This window comes from Lactuca serriola, chromosome 4 (genome assembly GCF_051521515.1).
Source record: "Lactuca serriola cultivar US96UC23 chromosome 4, Lser_US96UC23_V15, whole genome shotgun sequence".
Lineage (NCBI taxonomy): Eukaryota > Viridiplantae > Streptophyta > Magnoliopsida > Asterales > Asteraceae > Lactuca > Lactuca serriola.
Genome location: NC_136411.1, coordinates 220,806,665 through 220,823,334, shown reverse-complemented (window position 1 = coordinate 220,823,334; position 16,670 = coordinate 220,806,665). Strand labels below are relative to the sequence as shown.

Genomic DNA, 16,670 nt, shown 5'->3' with positions numbered 1-16,670 from the left:
GGAAAGGCTGTTCGGAAAATATGGAAGGCTCGATTGCATTGATATGAAATCTAGTATGCTCTTAACTTTATATAGTCATTTCCTTATTGATTAAGGATTACTTCATGTAAATGGAGAATTACAAATTAATTCAGTAAAATCAATATCACCATTTGATTACATCAAACAGATTGTTGATATATACTACAGAAGAACTCGAATTAATCATCATAAGGCATAGATCGTTTGATGATATATTGCTATTCATGCTATTTTTTAATATGATTAAATATTGCAGCTCAATCTGCATAACATGCTCCTGTTATGTCATAACTAATCATAAAAGTGACATAGATTGGATCGATTGAAGATATTTCTCTTTACAAGTAAACAATATTCTATAGTCAAATCACTCTATGCTCTGTATCAGACGCTTGGATTCCAGCTTTAATTTGGATGAGGAAAAGTACGGCTTTAGTTTCTCGCTCTTACTCTCTTTGTCTCTTTCCACAAACTCTTTAACGGTTCCCCCAAAAAGCGACTGTTAGATCATCAAAATATTTTCGTAAGTGTCTATTCGATTCAAATTCCACTAGTAAAAAAATTAACCACCTAATTCATATGGAAAATATTTGATTATATGTAGTCTTGAAAACTGATTTGGTGCAAAATTATAGAAGCTTGAATGGTAATATTATGATGATGGCAATAACTAAACATTTCTCATGCAAACTCAGCGTATTGGCAAAATATAAAGGTTAGTTGATAATACTTCCATTTATTAATTAGATCTAGACCTTTTTCGATGCTTACTTCCTCATATAAATAAAATCCTTACAATGATGCTTAAAGCAAGTGTTTGGTAGGAAATATTTCTTTATGTGTATGACAATCAATCAAATTGCTTCTATTTCAACACCTATATTGGTTTAATGCATTAATTTTCTCTTTGATTATCATATTTAATCCCTTAGGTGCTGATTTTGAAGCAAATCTAATTCATTATTAAAATGCATTAGATACTTGTATTGTAAAATCGATAGGTGATGGATTTTTATAGTTTTGGATGTTTCTTTGTAAAAAAAACAAAAAATTACATAATTAAGCAATGGCCAGAATATCCAAAAATCATTATGTAATCCAAAGGCAACATACATAGAACAGGACAAAGCTTTATGGAAGTGTATATTTACAATAAAGTTTTTCATATTTTGTCCAATGAAAGAGAGAGGCATATAAAAATGGCTATTAAGTTTTACGTTTAAAGATTACCATAAAGTTGTCATCAATTGAGATTGTTAATAATGATGTTTTTTATCCATGACAGATTAAAAGGGATGGGATCATGAGGCTTGTGGTGTTGCCTCTTTACTCTCATTTTTCTATTTCAACAACTAGGTCAAGTATACATGCACTTCAAAACATCTTTAGGTAAATCATAAATGCTTGATTTCATTTTCTGTCAGATTCTTGATTTTGGAACTCATTAATTTGAGTCACATCACAATCACATGCAGGGAAGACAAAGTTTTGTCTAAGCTTCATGTTGCTATTATTGAGTCTTGGTATCAACGATATGGTTATATCAAGTCTATGGCTGGATTTTATTGAAGAAGAATTGCAAAGTTTTAATAAACATCAAGAGGTAAGCTTCTTTGTTGATTGCTTTTAAATATTAAATACCATAAATTCACAAACGAATCACATTTGATTCACATGTAAATTACATGCGATTCACATACGAATCACATGTAATTCACAAATGAATCACATGTAATTCAAATGTAAATCACAAGTGAATCACATATGAAATGCATGTGATTCACATGTAAATCACATATGAATTGCATGTGATTCACATGTAAATCAAATGTAATTCACATATGAATTACATGTGATTCACATGTAAATCATTTGTAATTCACATATAAATCACATGTAATTCATATATATATATATATATATATATATATATATATATATATATATATATATATATTAATTACATGTGATTCACATGTAATTCACATATGAATTATATGTAATTCACATGTAAATCATATGAATTATATGTAATTCACATATGAATTATATGTAATTCACATGTAAATCATATGTAATTCACATATGAATTATATGTAATTCACATGTAAATCATATGTAATTCACATATAAATCACATGTAATTCATATATATATATATATATATATATATATATATATATATATGAATTACATGTGATTCACATAGGGATTACATGTGATTCACATGTAAATCACATTTGTGTTTTTGTGAGTGTTTTTGCATTAATCAATTTCTTTTTTAATTTTCTTGTAGATTTGGAAGAAATTATACTGAATAATGAAAGAGTTAAAAATGATAAACTGAAGAAAATATGGAAATAGTGACACGAAGACATTAAAACGCCTTGAAATTTGTAGCATTTTTTTTGTTTTTTATATTTTATTTTGTATCGAATAAAATACTTATTGTAAATGTGTTTTATAGATTAGTAAATAAAATTAGTTTTCTTATGATTTCTTTATAAATATTATAACATAAGAAATATACATATATGCATTGGAAAAAATATGCATATACACACCTAAAATGTTGATTTTTTTGGTTAAAAAAGTTAGAGTTTTTTATTTTATTTTATTTTATTTTTTTAAATATTCTAGTTTTTTTTTTTTTTTAAATTTACTGATTTTTAAATATTTACTTTTTAAAAAAATGCAGTTTTTTTTATTTTTTTAAAAAAGTTGCAGTTTTTTTTAAATGTAGTTTTTTGAAAAAATTCCAGTTTTTTTGGAAGAAAATGCAGTTTTTTTTAAAAAATATGCAGTTTATTTTTTTAAAAAAATTGCAGTTTTTTTGGAAAAAAATGTAGTTTTTTTTAATTGCTGTTTTTTTAAAAACTTGCAATTTAAAAAAAAATATTTTTTTTCAACTTTTTTAAAAAATTCATGTTTTCTGAAAAAAGTAAAAAATCTTCATTTTTTTTAAAAAATCAAAAATTATTTAAAAAAAATCTGAAATTTGATTTTTTATGTTAATTTTTAGAACATTTTATTAATATTCCAATAACAAAAAAAAATATTAAATGAGATCGGTAAGATGACGATCATGTTCTTAATGAGTTAATTTTGATCTAACGTTCCACCTCTAGTTCTCGGGTTATCGGGAAACTATGAGTCTCAACCGATCTCACCTATATATATATATATATATATATATATATATATATATATATATATATATTAAAATAATCATTATATTATTATTGAAGTTATTAATATTTTGTATTTATAAAAGTCAATTCCTATTGAATCCTAAATATTTTTTATTCTGTTATTATCATAATTATTAATATCTTTTATTTACATTGAAACATTATTTGTAAAATCTAATTCGAATCAAATAACATAACTTTTAATAAGTAATGGATTAAATTCAACTTTAAAATCAAAAGAATTTTGATAAGTTAATTAACTATTTTTTTTATTTCTATTTAAATAATATATATTTCATGAAATTTTAAAAGATAAAAAATTAAAATTAATTCATTGTGTGCTTTGAATACTTGGAGTAGCATTGGTAATTATGAAAATGATAGAACACAAAGAATTTTTTTTTCTTATGACAGTTAAACAAATTGAGAAAACCTGATATGATTTTTTATTCAAATCGGAGGTTAGTTGTTTATTAATCGTATATGACAAAAAAAAATGAGGTAACTTTTTTTATTAATCATGCAAAAAAAGGTATACGTAAATACAATCTTCATAAAAATTCTAGAATATAATAATAGAAACAAAGAAAATTACTTTTTGCTTATGTCAATTCACCAAATTGAGAAAACATGATATGTTTTTTTTTTTTTTTTTTTTTAAAGAACGAGATAATATCTGTTTTAAAAATTCTTAGACTTTAAAATCTAAATAAAAATAAATTAAATGAAGTATGTGTCGAGAAAATAAAAAACACATTTAATTGTCCTCATTTTATAAGGTTGATGGTTCAAATTTCGTGCTAGACATATGAGAATTTAAAGTGTAGTTTAGAAATAAGTTAGATTTTTCGTTTAAAAAAAATAAAAATAAAAATAAAAAAGTAAACACTTAATGGTGTGTTATAAAATTTAATAGTCAAAATATGTATAATTATTAAAAATAAGGTGAAGTATATAAGTAAAATCCTATATATATATAATATATAATAACACCAATATTTTATAATATTTAAGACTTAATAAATTTAAGACTTAATAAACATAATGATAAAATTTGTCATATTTATTTAATTCCTATTCTATCCATTGACCATACCATTAATAACAACCATCTAATCTTTGTAATTTAGTTTATTACACAATATCTTTTGAAATTAAGGGCATATCAAATCCAATGTTTTACATTCTAACCATAAATGGTAAATTATTATTGGATTTAATAATTATTTAAATATAGTAAAATACCATTTATACCCTTGACATTGAGTTTCACCAAAAGAGTACTCCCCCCTTCTCCTCCACCTTCCCTTTGTCCTGTTTCTGCAGAATTCCCCCTGCAAACAAACAAAACCCAAGACCTTTCTCACTAAATCCCTTATAATTATAATATTATTCAAGGGACAAAGTAAACGAACCCTAGGTGATTCAAAGAGAAGGGGAGGGAGAGAGTGGAGCTTCACCTTCAATTTATTCTAATGGAGTCTCTCTCACGTCCTTTTCACAGAAGAAAACTGTCAAATGCTAATAGTTTCTCCGGTAAGAACGCCTACGACGGAGTCTTTTCCGGCCACCGACCCAAGTTCGACGGAGTTCCGGCTGTTCACGTTGATGAGTACCGTGAGATTTTTAGCAGCGGTCAAGCTGCTTCTTCGATTCCGGTTCTTGATCTTTCAACTTTACAAGAATCGTCTGATGGTTCAAATTTGGAACTTGGGAGTACGAAGCCAGATTACAGTAAGATTTTTGGTGGATTTCGTGACGAAGACATCGCTGTTTCTTATGAAGAGTTGGTTGCTCGAGATAAAGCTAGGTAAAGTCATGTTTCTTTCTATTCGAAGTGTTTGAAGGAGATAAATTGTCGTTTTATGTTGTCTTGATGAAGATGATGCAACTTCCCCCCTTTCGTTTTCTACATTTGAAATGATTTTGCCATCGTCAGCGATACCATTTCTGAAAAAAAGTCTTGTCATTTGGCTAAAAGTTGTATTTTTTATACTTCGTATTACATGAAATGGTTATCCGAAAGATCGATCCTTACAATTTATCGATCGAAAGTTTATGCTTTGGCTTCTGATTCTTCGTTGATTCAGATTCCCCAAACTCCTAACCCCAATTCTTGCATTCTTCCTCTTTCTTCCTATATAGCTTTTCTATGAGATGCAATTTGCGAAATCATTATGCACAGTTTTGGTTAATGTGAAGTTAAAAAATTTCCGAGTGCCTAGTAAAAGTGTAGGTCTGATTTATTACATAGATTACCAAAATGAAGAACATCATTTTGGATTTGTATAGCTATATCTTATCACGTTATGAAACAAAAAATATATAGACAGCATTAATGAATCATGATGTTCTTGAAAAAGAAGTCTAGATTTGTATGTACTTTACCCTGATCCCCTTTTCACATATAAATTACATCATGAACACATGTCTAACTTCAAATTCTTTCATCATTCTTTAATAGGTCACAACACCTAAACACCTGACATCTTTTAGTTTTTAGGGTTTTCTGACCTATGTCTTGATAAAAGTGGTAACTATCTTCAATGGGATTATGCAACTTATATGAGTAATTTAGGTAGTGCTTTGTTTACTTGCATGATTTCTCCAAGAATTAGGGAACAAAGATTTAGGACATGCTTAAGTAGTTAAATTTTGCCCTAATGAACTTGAAAAGATGCCATTTTGAAGTGAAACCGGATTTCTTAGCATTACTTTGTTAATTAGCCATTACTTGTATCTATGTGTAATGTAAATTTTATGTAAGTGACCTTTCTTTCTTAGGGCTATGAAAGCCGTAATCTTTTTAGTTTTTTTTAGGGTTTTTAGCTTTTCAAATTACACATGTTTTCTTTTTCAAGATTTCCGACATCATTAATTATATATGCAATATTTCCGTGGTTGAACTTTTTAGCATTTTTGTTCGTATTCGGCTTGAATTTCTATTTATAGTATCAAATCTTGATTCCCTATTATATTTCTACTTCCATGTGGCAATCTTTTATATGCATATTATCTTATGCTGTTTTTCTTTAACCATTTCCCTTTCTTTTGTAACATTTTCTTCTTATTAATATTCTTTGTAGGGCTCGATTGTCATCAAGCCAAAGCTCTCAAGATCTTGATGATGATCTAAATAATCAATCTTTTGATGCATTGAAGCAATTTAACATGTCATATAATAAGATCAATCCAAGGAGTAAAGATGGGTTAGATGGGAAAACAACAACACATGTGACACAATTACATGTTGTTCCTGGATTTACTTGTTTTATAGATGAATCGGCTTCTCAACTAAAAAAGGAAACCAAGAAGCAAAAATCATCTGTATCAAATAAAGTTCATTCACCTGAGAAACAAACTTCACAAACTGCTGTTGAATCTAAAAGTGAATATCATCAAGACGAATCATTATCTGATGATAAAAAGATTGATCTCAAATCACATTCCTCCAAAATTTCATCACCAAAGATGGAAATTGAGAAGCAAAAAGCATCTATAGTGAACAAAGTTCATTCTCTTGAGAAAAAAACTGCTGTTGAATCTAAAGGTAAAGATCTTCAAGATGATAAAAAAGATAACTCTAAAGTATCATCATTGCCTATAGCTTCAGCATTCAATACTAAAGCAGCTTCACAAACAAAGATGGAAACTGAGAAGAAAAAATCATCTGAAACAGATAATAATGTTCATCCGATAAATTTCATCAAGGGAGATTTTCCTGAGAAAAAAGCTGTTGAATCTAAAAGTAGAAATCATCAAGATGAATCCTTATCTGATGATAAAAAGACTGATCTCAAATCACAATCATCACCAAAGAAGGAAATTGAGAAGCAAAAAGCATCTATACCAAATGAAGTTCATTCTCTTGAGAAGCAAACTTCAGAAACTATCATTGAATCTAAAGGAAAAGATCATCAAGATGATAAAAAGGTCAATCTCAAATCACATAATTCCAAAGTATCACCATCACTTACAGCTTCTGCAACAAATGGTGAACCATTACTTCAATCAAAGAAGGAAACTGATAAGAAAATATCATCTGAAACAGATGATGATTTTCTTAAGAAACAAACTTCACAAAGTGCTGTTGAATCCTTATCTGATGATCGATTTTCTAAGAAATTTGAGGCTGATATCAACTTACATTCATCATCATCATCATCATCATCATCACCACCTGCAACTTCAGCAACTAATGTGAATACCTGGACATGGAAAAGTGATACTCCTGGAGCATTTTCTTCTACTTGTTTTGATGAAGAACTTGATGTCAATTCTGTTGCTGGTGCTTCTGCAGCTGCTTTAAGAAAAGCTATAGAAAAGGCTCAAGAAAGTATACGTATTGCAAAGGAAGCAGTGGGTAGAAAGAAAGAAGGTCTTAAAAGCTTTTCAAGCAAAAGTTTCAAAGATAGCTTGAAAGTTAAAGCTGCTAGAGTGGAAAATGTAAGCACAGGTGAAGAACAGAAAGAAAAAGACAATTGGATTAAAGAAATCTTTAAAGCTAGAATGGCAAATGTAAGTGCATCACAAGTTTCTTCAAATCATAAGCATGGAGACACAGTAGTTTTTTCAGAATCTACAGATGGTGAGAAGCTTTTTGGTGTCAAAAAGGTTATAAATGAAATTCATGAGATACCAATGAGATCTTCTCATGAATTAAAAGATGATAAGATTGTTTATGATTCTAATGAAAAAGCTGTAGAACATGCAACAAGGTCTTCTGAAGAGATTGAAAATGAATCTTTGAAGAAAGATAATCAGAGACCAAATGGTTTTTTTGTACTTGAAAATATAGAGTCGAAGGAGAATAAAGATGAGGTGGGACCCAGTAATTCTAATAAGCTTCCTGAAGAAACCAACAACTTAGCTTTGTATCAGAAGGTGGAAGAAGAAGAGAAGAAAACATCTCATGATTATGATGAAAATGGTTATGAGAAGAGATTCAGTGAAGCATTAGGGCTATTGGAAAATACAAAGCAGGAAGTTGTTAAACACAATGAGGAAGTAGTAATTGCAGAGATTCATGAATCAAATAGTGATGATGAAGCAAGTGAGAAAGTGGTTGAGGAAGAAAAGGAAGTGAAAGAGGAAAGTGACACTGAAAGCCACATTGAAGAAGAAGAAGAAGAAGAAGACAATGGTGAGAAGTTTTATGATGTTTGTGATGTGGAAATTATTGAGAATTCATCAAGTGATTATGATGATGCAGAAGAAAGTGAGAGCATCCATAGCTTCCATGGTGTAAATCGTATTGAAATCGATAAAGAAGAAGCCTGTAAAATTGACCAAAGTGACAACAATGTGGAGGAATCAAGTCAAGAAGTTGATGATGTCAGCAATAGCTCACCACAAGCTACATTAGAAGACACAGAAGCAATAATTACAGAAGAAAAAGAGATCTTTGAAACCATTTCTGATAAACAAACTCAAACTGCCTCCATAAACAATGAAGATGATGATGATGAGGTGTCACATGACATGGAAGAAGAAGAACCTGAACTAAATGATGAAAAATCTGAATCATGTTCAGATAGGATACATGGTATGGAGATAGAGGTTAAAGAATGTAAAGAAACAGAAGAAACAATCAAGAAAGAAAAAGAAGAAGAAGAAAACAACCTCCAAGAATCTCATTCAGAAGAATCTGATTCAGAAAGACCTGAAGTTATCTTTCAAATGGAAACAGGAACATCTGAAGAAGCAAAGGACATGAATGATGAAGCTGAGGCAAGAAAAGAGGTGGAAAAAGAAGAAGAAAAGAAGGTTGAAGAAGTAACAAATGAAGAAAGGGAAAGAGAGAGAAATAGATTAGTAGTAGAAAGGGCAATTTGGGAAGCTCGTGAGCGTTCTTTTAATGAAGCTCGTGAAAGGGCTGCTGTTGAAAGAGCTACAGCTGAAGTTAGACAAAGGGCAATGGCAGATGTTCAAGAAAAAGCTGCCATGAAAGCTTCTGAAATAGCTTCAAAGCTTAAAGCAGAACGTGCTGCAGTTGAGAGAGCTACTGCTGAAGCTAGAAAAAGAGCTTTAGAAAAAGCAATGTCTCAAAAGAAAGTGTCTGAATCAAAAACAGAAGTCACTGATGTTAGAAAAACATCATCTGTAAGTTCTCAATCACTTCAGATGTTATATATGTATATGTATATATTGTTTTTGTTATGTTTGGAGAAGTAATGTAGATATATATATATATATATATATATATATATATATATATATATATTTTTTTACAGGATTTACACATTTCAAATGGAACAAGTGGAGAATCGGCTCAGAGAAGTAAAGCAATATTAGAAAAGCATAACAGGATCAAGGAAAATGTGGTATGCAATCTTATCTTTGCTACTTTTTTGTAATTAAAGAATTTCCTTAAGGGGTTTGTTTGGATGGATGGAATGGAATGACAAATGAATGGAATGGAATGAGTTATTACATTCCTTAATCATTTTTGGTTGGCCAGTAGGAATGGAATGGATTTTCTTTAAAGAAAAATTTATATTATATGTAGATGTGTACAAAAGTACAAAATTAAGCATAATAAAAGTTTATTAAAATATTAAAACCCGAATCAGATTGTAATAAAAATAGGGTTGATTGCGTAAAAGACAACATTTTGACTTTTTTTTTTGGGTAAGACCTAAAATTTTAATTTACAATCTAAGCCAAAAGAGTGACCTAACTTTTGATTTTTATCCACTAAAAAAAATTGTGTGTTTTTTTTTTTTGAAAAGTGGTCAAAATATTGTCTTTTATGCAAAAAAGTATAAAATGCTATTTGCATAAAAGACACAACATTTTGATCACTTAAAAAATGTTGTGTTTTCATTCAATCAACCCTAAAAAAAAATATAGAATGTAGCTAACTTTTAGAAAATAAAATAATGATTTATTAAAATCATGAAAAGTTAAAAAAAAAAAAAAAGATTACGTCATTAAAAATTTTCCTTAAATATAAATTGGTTATAAAATCCAAGAAATCACATTCCTTCAGAGTTCAGAAACAAACATTTCATTCTCAATTCCACCGGAATCAACCATTCCATTCCATTACTTCCCCAATTCCATCATACCAAACATTACAAATTTATTTCCTAAATTACCCTTTGTTGTTCTCTTTCAGGCCAAAGCTCTTGCAGAGAAAGAAAAGCGTGATCAGCTTGCCCAAAAAGAACAAGCTGAAAGAAGCGTAATCATCTTTTTTATTCCATTAATTTTCATAATTCAGTAACCAAATATAATCCATTTTATTACCCATTTATGACATTAACCCTTTTTATTAAATTTTATAATTTCTTTACAATTGTAATTACAGAGAATAGCTGATAATCTTGATGCTGATATCAAAAGATGGTCATCTGGGAAAGAAGGAAACTTGCGTGCATTACTTTCAACTCTGCAATATGTATGTCAAAACTTATTTTATTTATTTATTTTTTTATTTTTCCAAAATATAAATATTTATGTATTTTTTGGCAGATTCTTGGACCTGAGAGTGGTTGGCAATCTGTGTCACTGACAGAAATCATAACCACAAGTGCAGTTAAAAAAGCTTACAGAAAGGCCACTCTTTGTGTTCATCCTGATAAGCTGCAACAAAGAGGTGCAAGTATTCAACAAAAGTATATATGTGAAAAAGTTTTCGATCTTTTAAAGGTATGCAAATTTGAAACACAAGGGTAAATTGGTCATTTATCTCTCATTCACTCCAAAAAGAAACTGTCTTCGTGTTATATATTTAGTTCACTTAGTTGTATACAGCACATGTTTTAGTTCATCGTTCGTTCTTAAATAAATAGTCATTTTCATTCAGCATCAAATCGAAACAGAAGGGTAAAATGGTCATTTACTCATATCCAGACATTTCATTTGCTCCAAAAATGAGCAAACAGTCTGCATAGACAAGAAATTTTCGATTTGTAATAGCTCTTAAGTTATCATTTTTTATTCAGCATTAGTTCTAAATACAAGGGTAAAATGGTCATTTACCATTACGACAAATCATTCGGTAAAAAAAGGTCTGTGTATACAGTTCTTAAATAAATAGTCGCTTGCTCTGGACAGACGTTTCAATTTATAACAGTTCTTAAACAAACAATCGTTTTTATTCCGCATCGATTCTGAACACAAGGGTAAAATGGTCATTTACTCACATTTCATTTGCTCCAAAAATGAACAAACAGTCTTTGCATATATTATATAACAACACTTGCTCCAGAGTCCAGACAAGACATTTTCGATTTGTAATAGTTCATAAGTTATCATTTTTTTATTATTCAGCATGAGTTCTAAACAGAAGGGTAAAATGGTCATTTACTAACAATAAGTCGAAAATGAAACAGGCGGCTTGGAACAGATTTAACTCAGAGGAGAGATAGCAGCAGCCTTTGAAGCAGAAACAGGAACAATTTCTTTCAGTTAATTATGAATTAATTTTTGAAGGATTGTTTCAATATTTTGAAATATTTTTTTGTAAGTCATTTACCAGATCTGGGAAATATGTTTTATATGACTGGAAGTGTACATGTACATACATTTACTACTTCCCATTTTGATGTTTGAATGTTTGGATATGAATACATAATCTTTTCATGTTATATGGCTTTTTTGGATTCGGTTTTAATGTTTGCGATTTGATTGTTTAGGAATTTTATGATTTTTTGAGCGAAGAAAGTAGAGAAAAGAATAAATTTATTTTCTTTGGTTTTGTAGCATAAATAATTTTTTATGTAACTAAATCGGGTTTTATGGCTTCAAAAACCAATTAACCTTTTTGTAATTACTTTTTCTAGGCCTAATCCTTAGCCAATGCCATTTATTATATTTGGTTTGTTAAAAAGAAATGGAATAGATTGGTTTCCAAAATACTTAACGGTTTTGGGTGAAAAGAGGTTAAGTTGTAATCGATAATGTGTCTTATTTGCTATAATTATGTGGGGTTCGTTTATCATGTGTTGTGACTTTGATATGATTTATCCTAAATATTTTAGGAGGTTTCTTGAGTAATTAAGGTCTCGAGTATATTTTAGTTCTAAAGATTAAAATGATGTAAAATCGTTAAAATTGTAAGATTGGTAAAACATAATGTATTGTATTAGAAGGAAAACAAATCAATAATTATTGTATAGAAAATTTATAAAATTTGTCTTTTAAGACATGTCTTGGATATAACGTTTATGTATGGTATCTGTTTTCGTATAATTTTGATTAAAAATTTTAAATTTTTAAGGTTTTTTTTTTGGAACAACGAAAAGATTTTAAAAACTAGCATGAGGCTAGAAAACGAAACATTACAACAAAATAGAAGCTAAAGCAAGATTATGGAGTCAAGCAGTCCAAACAAGCTTAGTTTTACTATACCTTTTGAAAATCGAAAAAAAAAATGCCCTTTCAACAATATCATAAAAAATAAAAGATTTCTTAGGTAACACCGTTTCAAAAATGATGGAATTTCGAAAATTCCAAAAGGACCAAAAGGCTGATATCACTACTGCATCAAAAGCCTTACGTTATCCATTTCTCGAATGAAGGGAATCGGACCACGAAAGGATATTAGAAATCGTTAGATGCTCACGTAATTGAACATCCCACCAAATTGCAATCCAGCTCCATATATCAATCAACTCTCTACATCCTATAAAAATATGATCAATAGTCTCAACAGATGCGTGGCATATCGGACATAAAATTGACTCCACCTCAACCCCACGGTATGATAATCTCTCTCTAGTCAGAATATAGTCTGATCCTCCAAATAAGAATATTGAGCTTAATGGGAACCCAATTATTCCACATAGTCTCACCACCACTGACTAGAAGTAAGCTAGAATCAATAATAGAGCGAACTACAGAAACAGAAAAAACGTCTGAGGTATCAGCTATCCAACCCAATTTGTCATTCCTATCCTCCAAATGATGGTTTTGCACGGTCTCTAAAAAAAACAACCCATTGACTTTGCTCTATCCCTCCCTAGGCATACGACGAAGATTACCCGCATCCCAACCTATACCAACTCGATCTATAATAATAATAGTGGTTTATGGTTATCCAAAACATAAAACATAGATTCTATGAAAAGAAGTAGCGTTCGTTTAGTTTTTACATAAATGAAAAAAAAAATTAATATTATAAAATGACAACTAATAGCCTTGGTTTAGTTGTTTCAGCCACTTATCTTTTATTTATACCCAGTAACAATTTTTTTGGGGTCTTATTACATTATTGAAATGAACTTCAACGAATAATTCTATCGTATTAAATGAAACGATCAAGACATGTATTAAAATACTTTACTCAATATATTTAATCATACCGGATGCCATAATAAACATCATGTAAGATTCAATATAAATTTGCTCGTTTGAAATACACATCCTATGTGTAATGACTAATGAAAACCCAAAATTTGTTTATTATTCTACTTAAAACAATTAAAAAAACGAATTATTCAAATCACAAAAAAGTACTATTAGTTGTAGTTTAACTAGTTTTATGGTATTAGCCCAATCAAAATTTTCAAAAACTTAAGGTCAAAATTGTCATTTTGCTGCCTACTCGACTTCTTTGTAAACGCAAAACCCATTAGCATTTCCTCATCTTGTTATCTGCTATCATCGTCCTTCTTTCTCACACGCCCACAGACAAAAATGGCGATAAGCCTATCCAACTCCTTTCTGCACAGAAACACTCCTCCTCCAACACTGTCGATGAAAAAGGTCTTCACACTATACCTAAAACCCTCCATTTCGCACCATAATTTCAATCTAACCCTACTCAATTTTCTCTTATCAGGTAGCTGCATCCGTATCCCCCCCAAATCAAGCGCGATGGACTTGCCGGAAGAAGGACATCCACCCCGAATTCTACGATGACGCCAAGGTTTACTGCAGCGGAGACCAAGTCCTCACCACCGGCGGCACTAAGAAAGAGTACGTCGTAGATGTCTGGTCCGGCAACCACCCGTTCTACCTCGGCAGTCGCTCCGCCAACCTCATCGACGCCGATCAAGTTGAGAAGTTCCGGAAGAAGTTCGGTGGAGTCGGCGGTTTGGATCAGTTTATGCAGATTCCGACGCTCAAAGGTGAGATTATAATCCCACCGAAGCGGAAGTCCGGCGCCGGTAAAGGCAAGAAGAAATAAGTAGCTTAATTGAATGCGTTTGATGTTTAATTCCATTCAGTGTTCTTTAATTTCGTAAATTACTCTTCGGTTATATATCCTGCATATTTTCTGAATTCTGAATTCAAACATTCTTCATATCGTCTCATTTCCTAGAAACAAACCCTAACCCTAGAACATGGGCATTTCTGTAGGTTTTCTGAATTGTTAGCTTATTGTTTCTATTGTGCTTAATGCTCTGGAAGCTTCATATGCCATTGTTCTTAAAACCCTGGATCGTGAATCTCTGTTAAATACCAAATATCTACCACTTCCATTTGAAATCTAATCCAACTTTCTCTCTTAAAATCTCTCTTAACCCTACCAATTTCTTACAAATGGATCAAAATTTGAACACCACAGATCTCTTGCAAACCCTACAAATTTCTAATCGGTTATGTCGGTTTCCCAAAACAATCTCTGTTAAGGACCCCAAAATCTTACGTGCTAAATAACGAGTCACCATCTTTCTGTCACTACGATCTGAATCTCATACCTTCATCTCAACTTGCTCACTTCACCCCAATAATTTCATCCCCAAATGTAACCTTTCTGAACCTCGTCTTGTATGCAGTATTTCCAATATGGATTGGTCCCCAAACAAAACCTGAATCATTGCCTGAAACACTACCCGAACCATCACGACGAGGTATGAACAAACAAAATGGGAATGCAAAGGAGGAAGAGCCATTGCTTGTGCTTAGGTAAACATTTATATGGATAGATGGACTTGGAATGTGCAAAAACAAGTGTTTTGGGAGTGCTTCATGACCCAATTCCACAATTCCATGGACCGGGAATACCATACCGTTGACAAAATATCTTTAAAATTCCATGACTTGAAACAGAAAATCGAAAAGTTCAACAATATTTACAACTTAGTGGCGCAAAAAAAGTGGTGCCAACAACATGGACGTTTTGCAAATGGTGTTCGAATAGTATTGTATTAAAAGTTGAGAAGCCGTTTAACCACTACAAATGTTGGTATATAATACGAAATTGCACAAAATGAACTAAGGCTCTACCGATGTCGGCCGAAAGAGGAGGTTCTAAAAGTTCAAAGACATTTGAGTATAACATTTACACACAAACATAAGTCGTGGTAGTGATATCAACCTTAATGACGAAGACGATGACCTTGAACCATAACAACCCCGGCACCCGATTGGAAGGGATAAAGCGAAAAAACTTGCATAGGTTTTTTCAATGACTCTTCGGACAATAATTTTAAATGATTTACTTGAAAAAATGGATGAACACCTAGCTTTATAACACAAAAGATTGCAGTGCAAAAACAAAAGGCAACTTTCAAAATCTTCACAAGGAAGAAAGCGGAAGAAAGTTGATTTGGGGACAAGGACCTCTAATTATGATGTTATGATTGAGAGAGAAAAGTGTATCTTATTCTCATTATCTGAATGCTTAAGTTACAACAGAACTCTATATATATGTACATCAAACTGTCTATAACTAATTGTAACAGAAAAACTTAAACTCATAGAAAAGACGAAAATGCCCTTGAGGCTAAATCAAACTCTAACGACTTTAACTGATATGTAACACTCCCCTCAATCTGGAAGGTATGGATGAAGTCCCATATTGGATGTTGCTTTCTGATGTTGAGAAACATTCAAAGATTTGGTGAACACATCTGCCAATTGATGAGTAGTAGGAAGATGAGATTGTTTGATTAAACCTTGTTGTAACTTTTCTTGAACATAGTGACAATCTCTTTCGATGTGTTTGGTATGCTCATGGAGCACTGGATTACGAACAATGAAGATTGAAGCTTTATTATCACACTTCAATGGTATAGGAGTGATATTAGGAACTTGTAATTCATTAACTAATCTACTAAGCCAAGCCAACTCAACAGTAACTCGTCTCATGGATCTATATTCAACCTCGACGGATAAGGAAGAGATAGTTGTTTGCTTTTTTGATTTCCATGAGATTGGTACACCTCCAAAGAGTATAAAGAAACCACTAACAAACCTTTGTGTTATTGGGCAAGTAGCCTAATTAGAGTTGCAAAATGCTTTAACTTGAAAAGACTCCTTTTTGTTGAAAAATAATCCTTGTGTGACATTAATTTTGAGATATTGTAAAACATGAAGAGAAGCTTCGAAATGCTCTTGACAAGTAGTTTGATTAAATTGGCTTAAATGTTGAATATCATAAGACAAATCAGGACGTGTGTGTAATATAAAATTTAATTTTCCAATCAACATATCTATAAGTTGTTGGATCTTTCATAAGAGGCGTCAATTGGGATTTGGAAGGCAATGGAGTTTTGACATATT

At 30.8% G+C, this 16,670-nt stretch overlaps 2 protein-coding genes across 2 annotated transcripts; both read left to right on the top strand.

Annotated features, from left to right (window-relative positions):
* Window positions 1-4,517: 4,517 nt before the first annotated feature.
* On the top strand, window positions 4,518-11,806 carry LOC145103302 (uncharacterized). Its single transcript, XM_079040857.1, has 7 exons — window positions 4,518-5,022; window positions 6,299-9,314; window positions 9,446-9,535; window positions 10,333-10,398; window positions 10,525-10,614; window positions 10,689-10,865; window positions 11,552-11,806. The coding sequence occupies exons 1-7, from the start codon at window positions 4,688-4,690 to the stop codon at window positions 11,585-11,587; spliced, it is 3,810 nt and encodes a 1,269-aa protein (XP_078896983.1). The 5' UTR covers window positions 4,518-4,687; the 3' UTR covers window positions 11,588-11,806.
* Window positions 11,807-13,769: 1,963 nt separating this feature from the next.
* Window positions 13,770-14,444, top strand: EMB2184 (Ribosomal protein L31). The gene is made up of 2 exons (XM_079040856.1): window positions 13,770-13,925; window positions 14,002-14,444. Exons 1-2 carry the CDS (start codon window positions 13,857-13,859, stop codon window positions 14,347-14,349), a joined length of 417 nt encoding a protein of 138 aa, XP_078896982.1. The 5' UTR covers window positions 13,770-13,856; the 3' UTR covers window positions 14,350-14,444.
* The last annotated feature ends 2,226 nt before the right edge of the window (window positions 14,445-16,670 follow it).

Bases quoted from the DNA above. Each gene is read 5' to 3' on its own strand.
- LOC145103302 (XM_079040857.1), top strand. From the start codon at position 4,688: ATGGAGTCTCTCTCACGTCCTTTTCACAGAAGAAAACTGTCAAATGCT. The intron at 9,536-10,332 runs GTATGCAATCTT...GTTCTCTTTCAG, and splicing joins ACAGGATCAAGGAAAATGTG to GCCAAAGCTCTTGCAGAGAA. The intron at 10,866-11,551 runs GTATGCAAATTT...AAAATGAAACAG, and splicing joins AAGTTTTCGATCTTTTAAAG to GCGGCTTGGAACAGATTTAA.
- EMB2184 (XM_079040856.1), top strand. From the start codon at position 13,857: ATGGCGATAAGCCTATCCAACTCCTTTCTGCACAGAAACACTCCTCCT. The intron at 13,926-14,001 runs GTCTTCACACTA...TTCTCTTATCAG, and splicing joins CAACACTGTCGATGAAAAAG to GTAGCTGCATCCGTATCCCC.